This window comes from Dendrobium catenatum, unplaced genomic scaffold (assembly GCF_001605985.2).
Source record: "Dendrobium catenatum unplaced genomic scaffold, ASM160598v2 fragScaff_scaffold_414, whole genome shotgun sequence".
Taxonomy (NCBI): Eukaryota; Viridiplantae; Streptophyta; class Magnoliopsida; order Asparagales; family Orchidaceae; genus Dendrobium; species Dendrobium catenatum.
The window spans coordinates 1,044,489-1,062,111 of record NW_021318876.1 but is presented as its reverse complement, the minus strand read 5'-3'; the positions used below and the strand labels follow the sequence as shown (position 1 = coordinate 1,062,111).

The window sequence follows — 17,623 nt, the reverse complement described above, 5'->3', positions numbered from 1 at the left end:
GGCCTTGGCCTGGACGAACTGCGGCAGATGCATTACCTGCACGCAGCGGTGACGGAGGCGATGAGGCTTTACCCGCCAGTTCCGTTCAACTCGGCGGTCTGCTGCGCCGACGAGGTTTTGCCCGATGGGACCGAGATCAAGAAAGGGTCGTTCCTTTCGTACAACGCGTACGCGATGGGCAGGATGGAGGGGATATGGGGGAAGGATTGTAAGGAATTCAAGCCGGAGAGGTGGCTGGAGGGTGCCGGCGGCGAGTTCAGGGCGGAGAGCCCGTTTAAGTTTCCGGCGTTTCACGGGGGGCCGAGGATGTGTTTGGGAAAGGAAATGGCGTACATCCAGATGAAGTCGATCGCAGCCTGCGTGATCGAACGGTTCAAACTGGAAGTTCTTCTCGATAAGGACACGTGTCCGGAGCACCTTCTCTCGTTAACGCTGAGGGTGAGAGGCGGGCTGCCGGTGCGCGTCAGTAGACGGAATTCGGCCACGATCGACGCATGCGGCGTCATCACAAGCGTCTCTTTCACCGTACGTGGTGCTAATGCTGTTCAACTGTAACTTACGGTGGAGGAGTGGAGGTCTATCCAGAAGGTTGAAAATACTTCTTAAGCTAAGTTATTATATTTAAAAAAAAAACTTAAAGTTCATATCATTAAAAAAATTATAATTAAAAAATATATTAATATTTCATATGCAAAATAGAATAAAGTTTTTTACTTTTTACATTATATGTTATAGTGAATGTGACATTGAGTTTGTATGGTATGTTGGCTGCCCCATTCTTGATATAGTTTTTTTTAAGGGGCAGTATTAGAGTAAGATTTGGACGGCTGTAATTTTTTTTAAAAGTGGTTGTAAAATATTTATGGAAAATTTATTTTATTAAAAATAGGTTTTTAGTACAATTTTTTTTGAAATAAATAAAAATTATGACTGTAGTCTTAAAAATAAAATATTATGTATTATTATTTAATAGATAATTAATAAATCATAAATAGTTTTGTGTATATATAAATAGCCTCCATTAGGGATACATTAGAATGAATGAAACCAATTAAACATAAGAGTTGTCGGCTGACTTAAAAATCTGTTGTTTATTACTTGGTCCTTTGGGTCGTAACAGTGTGCTTTTGTCCACGAATTTTGAAAAACATATGAAAAATGGGTCTAGATATATTTAAATGAATAAAAAGCTTCATGCTGGTAGGATAGGGCTGTCAAAACAGAAATCCGATCCGATTCAGATATATTTTATTAATTTTTTTATTTAATTCAATTTATTTAAATTTAAATTAAATTAAGATAAGATTTACTTCAATTAATTTAAAATAAATCAAGATTAATTTAATTTGGGCAATAATTTTTATAATTTTTTGAAATATCATTTACTTATTTCATAAAAATTCATTAAAACCCTCCTAAATTAAGTAAAAACGGGTCAAACCGGGTTGATTTCGGATTTTCGGGTCAACCCGAACCCGACCCGGCTTTACAAACGTCGTGTTTTCGGGTCGGGTCAAATATTGACACCCCTATGGAAGGGTTTAGAGCGCGCCTCCAGTCAAACGACTAATATTCTTTTGGATGATCTGGATGAAAGAAATAATATGATCTGAATGTTTATCGATCTGGTTATTAAATAAAAGTCGAAAGAAATATAATGAATTGAACAGAACAGATACTAAAGAAGAAAAGAAAATAAATTCTTTCTTTAGATCCCGGGTGTGTGACAGGCTAGGTTGCACTTTGAGATTGTTAGTATCATGCATTGGAGATCTATGTCATCTTGCAGGGGGTAGAAAGGCGAGTGAGCTTGAATTGTAGGGTAAGCAAGCTACATGACCGACTGACGGTGATAATGAGAGTCGTTGATATTGTATTGAATATGCGCCTTCCCTATAGTTAAGGTGGCGAGTGAGATCAATAGTGGTCTGCCATGGTTCTGCCATGGTGGATAGCAAGCGGCATTATTAGTGAGTTTGCCATTGGGAAGCGAGTAATGAGTTTGACTGTGAGCTTTGGAGGCGTCTCCTTATTAAGTCATTTGTGGAACTATGTTATAAGTCTTGGCCAAAACCCGATTGGACCTGTTGACCTAATTGTGTGTAATGGGCGAGGGAGCAAAAGTGATCGTGCGGGCGAGCGCGCGAGCTGTCAAGTGGGCGAGCAGTCGAGTGTGATGGACTAGCACGAGTGAGATGAATAAACAAAATTAATTTCAAGACGAACACGATGGGCCGATGAATGTTACATTGATATTTAGTCATTTAGCTATGAGCAAATAATCAATTTCAAGTTGTTTTTTAGGTATTTGAGTTAACCCGATTAAGATCAAAAATTATAATCTGGTCAGAATATGAAACCAAAACCTGATCCATTTTTTAAATGGGTTAAGCGAGCAGTCGAGTGTGATGGACTAGCACGAGTGAGATGAATAAACAAAATTAATTTCAAGACGAGCACGATGGGCCGATGAATGTTACATTGATATTTAGTCATTTAGCTATGAGCAAATAATCAATTTCAAGTTGTTTTTTTAGGTATTTGAGTTAACCCGATTAAGACCAAAAATTATAATCCGGTCAGAATATGAAACTCAAACATGGTCAAGTTTTTAAACGGGTTGATTAAGACTTAAAAATTTTTGTCAGGTTTTAGGTTGTGTAAAATCATGACACCCCTACTTTCACAACCCAACCCAACATGACAAGTCATATCATGTTGAGCTATGATAGATAATCTCAAGATCTAGTTTTGAAAATATTTTAGATTTTCTTCTAATATTCCTTTTAAATAGACAGCGTACTATATAGTCAATTAGTCACTAAAATATCCATAGTACTCAAAATAAACTCATCCAAAAAATCTTTTTCATTTCATCAAAATGTATATACATAATATACACTATTTCATATGACTACATAATAGAGAGCATAGATAAATATAACCAAAGTTAGTCATGAACGTACAAAAATCACAATAGATAAAAACTTATATAGACTCAAATAAGATCATGAATTGCTAATCAACAGGCTCATTCCTTTTCCTAGATCTTAAAAAAAAAAATGGAATTCAAAATTATAGTAAGCTACAACAGCTATTGATTTAAAATTTCAAATTATTTTTTTTATTGAATACTTTTATTATATTTAAACGTAGTTAAATGTGTTAATTGCAATATAAATAATCATTATATTGGGCAAAATAATAAGAGCATTCAACTATCTAAAAATTCAAATAATAATACTTTGTTAATTAAACTAAAATTCATATTACATAATAATTCATATCACATATTTCTTTGGTCCTAGACAGAATCTTATAAAATTCTGGCCTCTTATGACTCCCAGTAGAACCCCCCTCTTTCAAATAGAATCTCAAAGTATTTTGGGCCCTTATAATTCTCAACAGACATATTTTCAAATACAAATTCCTGATTACAAATAAAATCTCAAAGTATTTTAGTCCTTTATATATCCCAACAATTATTTTTCATATCAAAACTATTAAATATCACATAATTCAATCTCATAAACACAAAATTTTATCATTGAATATTAAATAAGTTTATTAGCACAATTATAGTGCATAACTGCATATCACCAACAAGATGGTAACTATGGTAAAGAATATGAAATAGAAGAATAGTGGCACATATGGTGATAGTGGTGGTAACGGGGATGATTAATTTTAAAAAATTTAAAATGTTTTAAAAAATAGTTTTAATATTTTAAAGATAAATTAATTTATTAAAAAAATAAAAAAAATATTAAACAAATATGTTATTTAAATATAAAAATAATAAAAAAAGATAAAAAAATGAGGCCAAATAAGGCCTTAAATAGTTGAATATCTAAATGTTAATTAACATGTTTTTTAAGGAATGCATAAGTGATAATCGATAAATTCTTTGCAAGTAATAATTTATTTGAAAAAAAATCAAATTCATTGTTAGAGTTATTTAAAAATCCTTTTGGATTTTTTTTTTAAAGGAGTATGTGTTTAATTTAAATTAAGAGTAAAAGTAAAGAAGCAAATTAACTTAATTGGATGTGTCACATCCACTGAATCACCAAATTATTTGACATATTTAGAATAAGCCAAACAATTTGACTCATTCAATGGAATACGTCATATTATTTGGTGCATTCAACCATTTAGTATGATGCATTGCTACAGTTCTACTAAATTCAGTTTAATTGATTGGACGGTATGTGGTATGAATGCGTCAATTTGTATGACTCATTCTAAAAAATACCTCAAATTATTTGGTGCATTCTGATTTTACTTGTTTGCCACCTTTAAATTTTAAAATTTACATGCTCTTATTATTAAAAATGTATATTATAGTTGCTCGTTTTTTTTTTTAATTTAAAACAAATCCATGTTATTAGTTTTCAAAGTCACCCACCGCTGCTTGTCCAGGTGGTGAAGAGCCGGTTGGGAAAAGTCTAGGTCTCGGGTTCAAATCCCTTGGCAAGCATTGAAAGCCTTTAAGTGTTGGCCCGTGTAAATTGATGTGGGTTGTATGCTAGGTCGACCGGAATTTTCACTGGCCTAAAAACAGTAATTCCTAGTCACAAAAAAAAACAGCTTTCAAAGTCATTTTGAACTTGAATTATTGGGATGCGCAAAGTTTCACAGCGCTGGGAAGCGGCAGGAAATCTCGGGAAAACGCTTCTGGGGAGGGTGTTTTCTGTAAAGTTGCCATCCGTTTCCCCTGATTCAAGCACTTTTTGAGAGGGAGAGGGAGAGGCAGAGGATTTGGTTCACTGAACAAGGCTGAAGAAGATCAAATTTTTCCAAAATCAAAATTCTACTTTCCCTCTGAGTTTCCACTTGACTCTCTTTCTCACAACAAGACGTCCTATTCTCTACCGTGAAGGCAAGCGGCGGAAGAAGTTGACTGTGCTTTGCCTTTAGTCTCTGCAACCTATCTTCTCTGTTCTTCGGTTCAAGCTTCGTGGAGGGGTTCTTTGATCGATCAATGAAGGATTGCCAACGCCATGAGAAAGAAACTTGACACCCGTTTTCCTGCTGTGCGTTTTTTTCTACCCAGTAATTTAATACTATTGTTTTCTTGCCTCTGTTTTCGTGCTACGGGTTGATTTGATTGATAGGTTCTGTTTCATTAGGAAGGAAGTAGGTTCTGTTTCTTGCAATATACGAGTTTCTCTTGTATGGATTGTGTTTTCTTTGGTTTCAAGGTTTGTTGCTCGATGGAGGAGGTTAGGGTTTTGTGTGCGTTGCTGTAATGGAGAGGAAAGAGATGTGTTTGGCATAGTAGCCTGCACCAGGCTCTTGTTCTTATGGGTTTATTTTTGAATGACGGCGTTCATTGGTTTATGCTAGAATGCTTTTGTAGTTCTGCAATGAAAAGCTTCACTTTGAAAGAACAAGCATGTCCACGCATCTATGACTGGGTTCCTTGTTTGGATTATCCTGATTTTGTTTCAAAGCATTTTTCTTAATACTAGCTTGCCTTAGTCATGGTCTATCTTATGAACCAAATACCAAGCAGCATAGTGGATTTGGGATTCTTCCCCACACTTATATTTTATAAACTTGAAATGCATTCAAATTGGGCGAATTTCAAATGATGGATAACTCACAGTTTGAAACCTCACATTCCCCAACTATGGCCACTTGCCTTGGTGTCCGCTGGTTGCCATCGACCATTGACTTCTGCATCCTCCTTTGTTTCCACCGCTTGCTTGTTGCCACAGACTTATTACCACCATTCCCCATCCAACCCTCTAGACTTCACTATTTACTGTAGCCTTTCAACATTTTACGCCCCACATACTAATTAGGGATATAGAGAACACCCAAATTTAATAGGAATTATTACTCCCAACCTTGTTTTTTACTATAACTACAAGAAAATGAGGCTCATAACATGATCTCAATCCAAGTGTGCTGGTTGTAAACGCTAGCACAACTTGCAAATTATATATACAACACATGAGAACATTGATTGACAGCTCCTCATTTGTGCATACCAATGCAACTTTATGGATCCTTAGTCAACACGCAATGGCTTCATTCTCTCATATTGCCATAAGCCAAAATCACCTTACCAAAGCCTATGCAAATGGGAAATACTTTGTTTCTCCCTTTTTGCATGTGCATCATGCGCGTCGCCTTGATCTAACATAAACAGGCTCCTTCCAAGCAACTTTCTTTGCCAAATGTTAGACACTTACACATATACTTGTGGGCTCCAAAAATTCACACCTGGTTTATTTATTTATTTTTTTGAGACAGTTTTGTCTAGGTCAAAATTTCAAAAGATATTATATTGTAGATAAGACAATACCCAAAAATTTTGCTTTTAAATTGAGAATTTTATGATTTAGTTTTTATATTTTCATTAGGGGTGTCAATATTTGACCCGACCCGAAAACCTGACACGAACCCAACCCTTAAAATCCGGTTTCGGGTCTACCCGACAAAGAAATGGGTCGGGTTTGGGTACTATTTTTTGACTCGTTTATAGTTCGGGTCGAGTTCGAGTTAAACCAGGTATGACCCGAATTGACCCGCTGTCTCCTGTCAGCCTTTCTCCAACCATACCAACCCGGTAAGTCGGTAACCTGGTAACGCCCGCGCAACGTCGCCGTCGCCTGCCTCGCACACCCCGTGCTGCCATGCAAGCCACTAGCGGGCCTAGCCCAGACCGACAGCCCCCCGTCACCAGTGGTCTCGCAGAATGCCCCACACTCGGACCGTCGGAACTCGACGACACTCGCCCTCAACCTTGACTGCTAGAGCTCGATGCACCCCGCACTGGTGCACTCGCTGTCTCCCACACTTGCCGACTAGCTCTCGACAGAACCATAACCCTGCACTCACGCTAGATGCAATTTAACCCTATTTCGGGTTCATGGGTCTGGTCGAGTCAACTCGTAATCCACGTGGGTCGGGTTCGGTTTGAAAATCCTGACCCATTTGTGAAACTGGATCGGGTTCGGGTCAACCCGTTTACGTCAAGGTCAACTTGGGTTGGACCTGAACCCGTCCCGTTGACTCAAATTGACACCTAGTTTTCATTATATTAGGTTGTCATGATCTCTGATCTACTTAGTCAACAAAAGTAGTTGACCCAACTTGATTGAATGACTTTTTTTCGAAAACTGTGTTGCATCATCCAAGAGAATTTTATAGATTCGGGATCGATGTTTGTTTCATAGTATAATTTTAAGCCAATCAGAGAACTTCATCTGCTATTAACTCCTCCATACAATTCTCCACTCGCAGATTTAAGTCATTAGTTAGCTTATGAGCTCTAGTCATGGTCATAATTTAATAGTGTCATTTTTGTGGTGAAATCATACGGTCAGAGTGACCCGATCATACTTATTACTTAGTAGTGTCATTTGGTGATAAGATTACAAAGTTAGAGGACTCATGTAACATCTTTATTGGAGAGAGAAAGGAAGGAATGAAGAGAGAGTGAGAGAGTAGGAGAGTTGTTGTAGAGTCAAGCAAGTGTTCGTGAACTTGAGAAAGGTAGGGAGTTGGTAGGCTTATATATATATATATATATATATATATATATATAAGAAGATTCAATTATTTTTGCTGACATTCAAGATAAAGAGAGTCATAACTCTTTAAGGTTCATGCAAAGAAATAGCATTTAAATAACATTCCAAATTTAGTGCTAATGCATGAAGATTCAACCCCTCAAGTTTCATATACAAAGAGAAGATCAAACCAATTGGGTTGTTTGAAATAGACAACTTTTAGATTTTTGTCTTTTTGATTTCTTAATGTAATGGAAAGGGCAATGGGTTTATATTAAGTTGTATGTCATTTTAATGGAACAATTATTCTATAAATGAAATTGAAAGAAGTCCATCTTCTTCTTATTTCCTTATGCTTGGGTTGACGATGGATTCCTTGGGCTCGGCTCCTCACAAACATCCTAAATCCCATACAAAGGCTCTCACTACTTTGTATGCTCTTGGTCTTCCTTTCGTAAACCCCAAAGGCTTCTCTCTCCCCTCAAAGCTTTTAGGTCTCTCATCACTCACTTGACAACCTCAAAGATCATTTCCTACATTTAGCCACTTTCTAGACTACCCAATCTTGAGCCTACCACCTCACATGGACCCTCCAAATAATTTCGCAATCCATCAAACCACTCGACTTACTCACTGAACCAACCAACAAGCCACCCCATCCAAGGTAGCTCTAGGCCACTTTAGGAAAGCCATCTTGCCACAAACTTCTCAAGCCCAAACACCATCCATTAGCCACTTTCCATCTTTTTTTAAATCAAATAAAATTTTGTGATCCTCTTCCTTCATCCAATGCCAACACCACCTTGCATTTGTTATCAGAGAAAGTAATATTTTTTGGTAATTATTGTTTGTTCCTATCAACTTTTTGGATGTGAAGATGATAGGCTATATTTTTTATTCGATAAGAGTAAGCATCTTCTTTAAAAGTTTATATTTCATGTGGGGAATGCATTAGTTTTTGGATAAAGGCACATTATACAATTCTAGATTTCTTGAGTTATTTCAAGCATGCCATTGGTACATTTTTTATGTCATAGTATGATTTCTCCGGTTAAACTTATGGACCTAGTCTTAGTTGTTGTTCTTTTAAGCTTATGTCGTATCATATTGTTGTTAACATGTGATGTGATGTAGTTCACTTGAACTTAATGAGATAAATGTTGAATCAGAATTTATCAGTAGATGACATGAGACCTTACTAGCAGGTCAACTTGATGAGTTGGAGCTTGTGAGAAAGAATGGAGGGTTGAGAATAGAGAGAGAAATAGAGCAGAGAAGAAGGCTAGGGATCTCAAACTGGTAGAGTACTACTATTAATGAAAAGTCCATAATTCAATAATTGAAGATTGGATTCCCAAGATCAAAGTCAAAGTCCCCAATTGTTCCTATTGTCCTTTATTTATAGGGTTCAAGGGCTAAACAAAAGACTATACAAAGAAAAAATAAAGAAAATATAAGCTACATAGAATGCCCGTACAACTCTATACACTAATCTAACATGTGTTGTCTTTAATAGATTGGAGGATGAAGTCAATGAGCGAGTTCTCTAGGAGCGAGCTCGGTGGAGGTGAGTAGGCTCCAGGTGAGTCTATGAGTAAGCCCTGGCGAGTGGTTGTGCGCGACATATGACTTGTGTAGAGGATCTCTGGCCGCCTTAAGGAAGAAGGCAAGTGAGATGTTGCGGGATTGAAAAAGTTTTAGCCAGGATGGTTGTAGTTGAATAATGTGTCTTTTGAGTAGACATTTTCATGTAGCTAAGTTGGGCTAGTTTGAATGTTCTGAGGGAGAGCTAGTGAGAGAGTTAGTGGCGAGTGACGGTTTGACAAGGGATCCCGGATTCTCCTCGTGTTGGGCGAGCTCTGTAGTAGGCTTAGGTGATTTGAGGCAGTCGATCCCCTTGAGCCAATCCCTTTATAGGTCCCAGAAGAGTTCCTCAAAGGAACCCTTCTTGAAAGGAGCCCTTCTTGAGAGTGAGTATCCTCGTCAAGACCTAACAACTACCTGTGAAACCTTATGAAGATATTTATGAGTATGCAGTAAACTAGATAAATTTCTGTGTGTGTGTGTATATATATATAGGATGGATGTAGATAGATGGAGAGGAAGTACCTGAAACAAGTTAAAAACCTAGTACCTATCACCTCTGTGCTATATCTGGGTTGTAGATATATGGATAGTGCTTAACATGAAACAATTTAAATAACATAGACATACCGCATACGTGATAGGTTAATTTGTGCTTGATACAATCACCTGCGGGGCTCAATTACAAAACAATAATTTTCTAGCAATCCTCAATTTACCTCCATCGTGTCAGCTGTTTTAAGTTATGCTCATTTTTTATGTATCTTGATTATTTTTTACGTGATATGTTACTTTTTATCATCTCTGGTTCTAAGTAATTGATCATGAAGCATTTGGCCTGCTCTCTGGCGGTGCATCATTTGGATCTTTTCATTTTTGGATTCTGCCAACGTGTTTTATTCCTTCTTTGCATAAGCTTGTACCTGGCATAACCTATATGTTCTCCTTCTGGCAGTCTCGGATTAAAAGGATAATGCAAACAGATGAAGATGTCGGAAAGATTGCACTGGCTGTACCTCTTTTAGTTTGTAAGTAATCAATTGCTATTTAATATTACATACATACCACTTTATTTCATGCTATTTAGATATCTAATACCTAAAACTTTAATATTACATGTCTACCACCCATAGAACAAATATGAGTGCATGGAATGAAATATTAAAGTTTATAGGGTGGTATGGGTGGTGAAAATGAAATATAGTTGTGATATATTTGATATTAAAATTTTATATGAGTGGTAGGCATGTAATATTAAAGTTTTAGGTGTTAGATACATAAATAACATGAAATAAAGTGGTATGTATGTAAATTTCCCTAGTTTTAATCTTAGATAGTCAATATATATGAAAACTTTTCCTAGTTAACTTAGATGGTCAATATATATGAAAGCTTTTCCTAGTAATCATTCCTATACAACTGTTTTGAGCCCTAAAAGGACAACAAAGCTTTCTAGAAGTTGCCAACATACCTGCTTGATATTGTGGAAATGCAATGTTAACTAATAGCCTTGTGTTGTGGATCATATGAGATATTTCTTTCGCTATTTTTTGTAAAATGAGTACTTTGAACACTGCAAAAATAAATCTGTTTACGGTTTGTTAAATAAAATTTTGGTCAGCCTGTAATAATGCTCCTTTTTACTTTCTGTTATAAGCAATGTAAAGCATGCTTTTAACAAAAGTTTGCAGGTTAATACATTAAATGAAAAGTTAAGCTTTCTGATGCTTTTGGATCTGTTATTTATTCCCTCAACATTCTTTATAGCATCTTGAAGTTATTATAGCCAATAGCCATAGCCTTGTAATGCTAGCCGCTGTTCCCGTTATGATTCTAATCCATGCAATAAGTATTGGAAACCAAGCCAAAGCATTGGTGTTTTGTCACTCCGCAGAATGAGTGGCTGAGGAGGATAAATAATCTGAGTTAGTGGCCGTTAATTTTTGAAACCGTCCTGAAAGAGTTTGATAGGATTCTTCAAATTAATAGTGTTTACCTTTTAGCTTTTTGGATATCTTAATTAGTATATATTTTTGTTCATCGCCTTGTAATGATAGAAGCTTTATGCAGCTTCAATTAATGAAGTCACAGCTTTTATTAATGAAGTCACTCGTCATTCTTAGTTGTGAGGGTAGCAATGTCTCTTCCTGTACGTCAAATTAAAACAGCACCATCATTTAGTAAAGTAGATACCCAAACATATATCGTAGATGGAATTTACAGCTAAATGTTCTTGGTCATACAGATTTACTGAATCTTGATTAGCATGGGAGGTTGAAAAAACAATGTTAATAGGTTTATTTATTTGAATGATTTGAATGTAAATCATGCTAACATGTTCTAGCATGTGGCTCGCAAATTATGAATTCACTTTGCATTTTGCCTCTTGGCAAATTGTGCCATTTCTTCAAAATATTTTGGCAAATGAACTTTTTCATTTAAAATGAAAAATAAAGGTCCGTAATCTATAGTTGTTTTGCCACTCTATTTAATTTTATTATCTATTTAGCCTTATTGAAGGCAATATGGAGCATCATGGAAAAAGTTCTTGAAACTAGGACTCGGAGTAGGTTCTTCTCTCTTGCTTAAGAGCTGGCTAATTAGTTCCGTTTTAATGATCCAATGTCCAATGCTGATTTCTAAGCTGTTATGAGTGATAATTTTGCTGAAATGCTAACCTCATAGTTTGGACGAGCTTATTTGCAAAACTCACCCCTTTGATTAGTGTGTATATTAGCATGCATGGTTTATAAGTACAATTAGCATTTTTTTAACAAGCGTCCAGTATCTTTCACTGTTATAACATTCTTTTTGTTCCATTTTATATTGTTTTTCTTGTTTTCATTGAACATTTGCAGCTAAAGCATTGGAACTGTTTTTGCAAGATCTATGTGACAGGACATATAATGTTACTCTTAAAAGAGGGGCAAAAACAATGTGTTCTTCGCATCTGTAAGTTTGCCATTTTTTTTAAATTTAATTGATGCTGCGTGTAGAATTTAGCAAATTATTCTGTGCGGACACAGGACGCAAGCTTGCGTCCGAATTTGCTGAGCTTTTACTGTGCTGTTGATATATTTTTGCAAAAGGCAGCCAATACAATTTTAATTGCATATTAGCTGACCTTTTGCTGAGTATTTGCAAAAATACAGCAAAAGCGTAACAAATATCTTACTCATTGAGTATTTGCTATCATTTTGTTGCGATTTTACTGCGCTTTTGCAAATACTCATCAAAAGAGCAGCTAATATGCAATTAAAATTGTGTATTCGCTGCCTTTTACAAAAATACATCAAAAGCGCAGTAAAGGTACAACAAATCCGGACGCAAGCTTGCTTCCAGTGCCCGCACAAAATAAATTGCCGTAGAATTTGTCTTTCCCTGGAACTTTATATTCTCTTAACGTTCCTAACTGGATTCTTTTTTGAACTTCATTCATTCTTCAGAAAACAGTGTGTGCATAATTTTAGCGTCTTCGATTTCCTCAAAGAAACAGTCAACAGGGTTCCTGATGTTGGGTGTTCAGTTGTTGTTGGAGAAGACAGATCTTCCAAGAGAAGGTCAGAGGCTCTACATTTTTGTTGCATCTGTAAATTATCAATTCATTACAATATAGTACATCTGACAATCTTATATTATGTTTCCCAGAAAAGCTGTAGATGATGAAAGCAACGTAATCGATGAAGAATCAAAGAGGAGTAAAAGAGTAAGATCTTTACTCTTCTCTGAACTAGAAAAGCTGATTGTTATTGTAGACAGACTCTATTGCAAGCTTGGTTTGAAACGCATTTTTTTGGTCTTTTGATTACTTGAGTCTTTACACGTCTCTGAACTAGATGAGTTTGGTGGTCCATTGCCATTCGTTTATCATAACTTAGGCCTCGTTTGCGACGGCTTAATTTCTCCTTTTCTATTTCGAAACAACGGATTTTTGTTGTTGTTGTTGTTTGTATGTGTCATTTTTATAGAAATGATTTTTAGAGAACTGTATTTTTATACTGTTTTCAAAAGCTTTTTATATTAGCTTTTCCCTTAGAATACTTCGTTCTCTCAAACAATAGTTTTAAAACAACCTTTTAGAAAAAGTATAGAATAACCAAATGAAGCCTTAGCTTACCAGTTTAGCCAATATCCATGTAAAGAAGATAAGATGTAAACATACAATCTTTATTATGAGACTAACCAAAGACATTAACTGGTGGCAGGAGCCGGTTCATGATAGCAGAGGACGGGGTAGAGGACGAGGTAGAGGACGAGGTAGGGGGCGTAGAAGAGGTTCCCATGAAACTGAGTGGGATTTTTCTCATTACAACAAATATGAAGGTGGCCCAGAAACGTCTCCGCAGCACCATCACAAACTTGAGCAGGGAGAGAATGACTTCAACAAAACAGAGCTGAAGGAGATAGACATGACAGGTACTCCTGTTCCTGTGAGAGACTTTGATTTGAACATTGATCTAGACGAAAATGGTTTAGCTATGACAAACCCCGTCTTGGCATGGCCGCCGTTCACCTATATCAACAAAGTTACCATTGATCCCCTTCAACTGGCCTTGATAGATAAAAGAATCGATGAAGAAGAAGACTACGACAACGAAGACGACATTTAGCTTTTCCTTAAGCTGTCTTGCTTTTGGTAGCTGTTTATTTCATGTCACAGAATACCCCTTGTTGATCAGTTGATTAAGATTATTATATCTGTACATAAAGAAGTTTTAGCAAGTTTTGATGAGCCGAGTGCTCTTTTTATTATACTTAGGCTTTTCCACAGCGTTAGAAATATGTAATTAGAACAACAGATGATAGGTTATAGTTCTTTCTTTTTTATGAGCTTTTTGTCTTTCATCTGGTTCTTTCTTCAATGGTTATGGAACTTCTTTTTTTTTTTTTTTTATTATACTTAGGCTTTTCCACAGCGTTAGAAATATGTAATTAGAACAACAGATGATAGGTTATAGTTCTTTCTTTTTTATGAGCTTTTTGTCTTTCATCTGGTTCTTTCTTCAATGGTTATGGAACTTCTTTTTTTTTTTATCAAGAAGCCTTTATTCCACTACGTGGAATATTTCTCTATTGTGTTTTATTAAAGTCTCATTTGCAAACACATCATATACGTAAATCTCAAAACCTAAATCATCCGAGTTGGAAGGTCAAACGGCTCTAGATTTGAGGATTTACATACTTGGATTTAGCTTCTAATGGAGCATTTTTAGAGGATATTTGATAGTAAATTCAAATAGTCTTATAATTTTTTGTATTGTTGAATTCTGAAAAATATTTTAATTGGTGTCAAATCCGAGAATGTTTGCATGCAAGATGATCTATTAATCCTTAATTCTATGAAATTTCTTAAATCTTGTTCTTGTTAGGATTTATTAAATCCAGGATTTAAGTTTTAATTTAACCACTGGATTATTCATATATCTATCAAACTGTTTGGCTAAATTTATCATTAATTTAGTCTTAAATTCAACTGCTAACAAGTGTCCCTTTTGATGATAGGATGATAACAACACATCAAATCTTTGTCCCACTACGTGAGGTTAACTACATGAATCTTTTTTTTTTTCCATTTTGTCATGTTAAAAAATCAAATTCTCATTTAATATAATAAAGAAAGATTATTTCTAATATTTTCTAACCAAATTTTTTTAGGTCTACCTCTATCTATTTAATATAAATAAAATCTAATACGTCTACTTTCCTAATCGGATCATCGGAAGGCCGCCGTTTATGTGACCAAATACACTAGGCGACTCTCTCTAATCTTATCTTTCACTGGAGCTACTCCAACCTTTTCACGTATAGCTCATTTCATATCCTATCTCTAAACTAAAGCCACTAACCCACCACGAGCATCCTCATCTCCACAACACTTAGGTGAACAAATAGGCATATAAATCTAAATTTGCACAAGATTTTAATAATACATGGACGTATTGATTGACACTTTAGTCTGATAGGAGGCACACTTAACCTGTTAATTCAGAAGCAAATATATAAACATCCAAAGAAACTATTAGGAAAACGAATAGCAAATGCTAAAACTCTCTCAAAAATGAGAGTTTTAGAAGGTATTTCCTAATTATATATGCTGTTATAACCATCATGAAGATAGACTATTTTGTAATTCAAATTCATGATCTGTCATAGGAAGGAAACCAAATCATTGCTCCAAATACACCCTGAAGTACTTTCACAGTAATCATAACCATGCATGAAACAAGTATTTAAACTCCAAATAAGAAAAAGAAAACACCACCATTAAGTTGTGATTAGTTATTAAACAGCTCATTAGTAAAAGTCTGCTAGTAACAACAACAAAGACAAAGGAGCTAATACCCCTCCAGGAATTGATTCAGACTAAAAATCCCTCCCACATTTTTGTGAACTTCCCCTTGTATTTCTCCACCTTCCCTCCTCTCCTCCTTAGTTTAGCAGTAAATCGAACTTAGCAAAGTCTTCAATCACCTGTCAGCCAAAAAATAATGAAAGAGAATTATCAGCAGTATTTCAGGTAATGTTCAAAGAGCAAAAAAAACGTAGGAAGTGAAACAAAATCAAAAGACTTCAATAGACTATTCGACCTCAGCTTTTGCATGTAGAATCTCAAGCAGCTCAAATGTAACAAGAAAAGCTGAACATATTTTGATGGCCTTAACAGCATGGTTTGCTGCAGCCTGGACAACGGGGTCATGGGTAGGAACAGCCCTCCATCCAGGTTCATGTCCATCTAACATACCATTAGGCTTATTTAGTCTACGTAACAAACCACTGAGGCAGGCCAACAATTTTATTCAACGAGGTATCAAAAGGGCTCATTTGGAGGAGAAATTATTACATCCGGTCAAAAACCAAACGGTCCGAATGTATACCGAGCAATACCGAGTCCAAAATACTTGAAGTTTTAGGTTGATGTGGCGCGTGTTTATTGCAAAACGAACGCATTCGGACAACGGAGTAATAATCTCTCCATTGGAGTGGCTTGAGAAAGCAAGAGCAAACACGAACTCACAAAAAGCTAAAATAATAAATTTCCTATCTGGCAGGAAGAGGGAAATTTTAAAAGGAGAGTATAAAATTGGAATTTGTAAAACCTGTTTGACAATAAAATTAAAATACACCGAGGCATTTTTAGAAAAATGCCAAAAATGCCAATATAAATTAAAATTTATTATCATTCAAACAGTACCCTGCTTGCGATCAGTTGTTGAGTCTTTAGTTATTCAATTATGAGGCCATATTCGAATCCTAGCAGATGTATGTAATATTAACTATAATTATTTAAATTTAACAAAAAGTACTAAATAATAATGATATATAAATTTTAATATAATATTTTATTAAATATTTAATTATTTGTAATATTTTAAAAAGATATGATATCATATATTTATTAAAATTTTAATAATAAATTTATAAAGGTTATAAATATATTTATTATAATTTTAACTCAATAAAAAAATGTTAAAGTTTATAATTTTTTTATTAGAAAAAAATATCTAATTTTTTTATATATTTATTATTAAATTAAAGATATATAAATTTAAAATAAAATTATATATATATATATATATAATATATATATATATAATATATATATATATATATATATATATATATTCTATATGAAAATATTATGTTTTAAATAAAGTATTATTAAAAAGTTTAATATCTAATCGAAATTTTAAATGTTAAATTAATTTAACAAAACATATATAAACATTTTATATGATATAAATTTTTTTGTAGTATAAGTTTTAATTTGTGTCTCTCCAAAAACTCATCATGTAGTTAATGCAGTAAATTAGTACAGTTAAGCTTAACTTGAAGCTTTCTAAAAGAGCTTCAGAATGCTTCATTTCAGTATAAAGCTCTTTGACACACTTCTTTATAGTTCATAACAAAAGAACTCTTTGCATAGGAATAATATCAAAAAGTTGATAAGTAATGACACAATGTCTACACATTTAAGGCGGAATTCACTTCCACAGCATTCTACAATTTCAATGAACTTGTTATAAAGAACAGTAAATTAGATATTACATACCCAACCATGTGCACCTATATAAACTCTCTCTTTTGATAAAGTAAAAAAAACTTGTAAAGATCATCCAAACAATAATTTGATGGCCACCAAATTAGACATTTTGCAGAAATTTTGATTTCATAAAAAAACATACTTTGATCAAAATTTACACCAAAGTTAAAAATATAGGTTGTACAAATCTTCTTGACCAAATCCAACATCAAATTTGATATTTTGCAGAATTGTATCTTAAAAAATTAAACTTTGATAAAAATTTCACTTGAATTATAATCTAGATCATGCAAATCTCGACCAAATCCAATCAGGGCATGAGGCGATTAACCTAATCTTATTTTATGGTCATTTGTTAGCGAACTGTCCACGTCATCATCTATGACGGGTCTTGTATCCCTTGTAGTTATATATATATTATATATATATATATATATATAATATATATATATTATATATATATATATATATT

General features: G+C 34.6%; 2 protein-coding genes and 1 long non-coding RNA gene across 4 annotated transcripts in view; 2 read left to right on the top strand and 1 right to left on the bottom strand.

Annotated features, from left to right (window-relative positions):
• Positions 1–6: 6 nt before the first annotated feature.
• Positions 7–633, top strand: LOC110102102 (cytochrome P450-like). Its single transcript, XM_028694188.1, has one exon. The coding sequence runs from the start codon at positions 28–30 to the stop codon at positions 553–555; it is 528 nt and encodes a 175-aa protein (XP_028550021.1). The 5' UTR covers positions 7–27; the 3' UTR covers positions 556–633.
• A 3,996-nt stretch (positions 634–4,629) lies between these two features.
• On the top strand, positions 4,630–13,955 carry LOC110101939 (dr1-associated corepressor). 2 transcript variants are annotated; one of them, XM_028694195.1, is made up of 6 exons: positions 4,630–5,036; positions 10,066–10,138; positions 11,996–12,062; positions 12,557–12,670; positions 12,759–12,816; positions 13,316–13,955. In XM_028694195.1, exons 1-6 carry the CDS (start codon positions 5,004–5,006, stop codon positions 13,718–13,720), a joined length of 750 nt encoding a protein of 249 aa, XP_028550028.1. In that variant the 5' UTR covers positions 4,630–5,003; the 3' UTR covers positions 13,721–13,955. The 2 variants fall into 2 exon arrangements, with proteins under 2 accessions (XP_028550028.1, XP_020685710.1); XM_020830051.2 differs by having other exon boundaries at positions 4,631–5,036; positions 11,969–12,062.
• A 1,424-nt stretch (positions 13,956–15,379) lies between these two features.
• The window catches only part of LOC114579481, a 4,206-nt gene continuing 1,962 nt past the window's right edge, over positions 15,380–17,623 (bottom strand). Inside the window, exon 2 of the long non-coding RNA XR_003700485.1 lies at positions 15,380–15,522. This is a non-coding gene — a long non-coding RNA (uncharacterized LOC114579481). The remainder of the gene's footprint in view (positions 15,523–17,623) is intronic.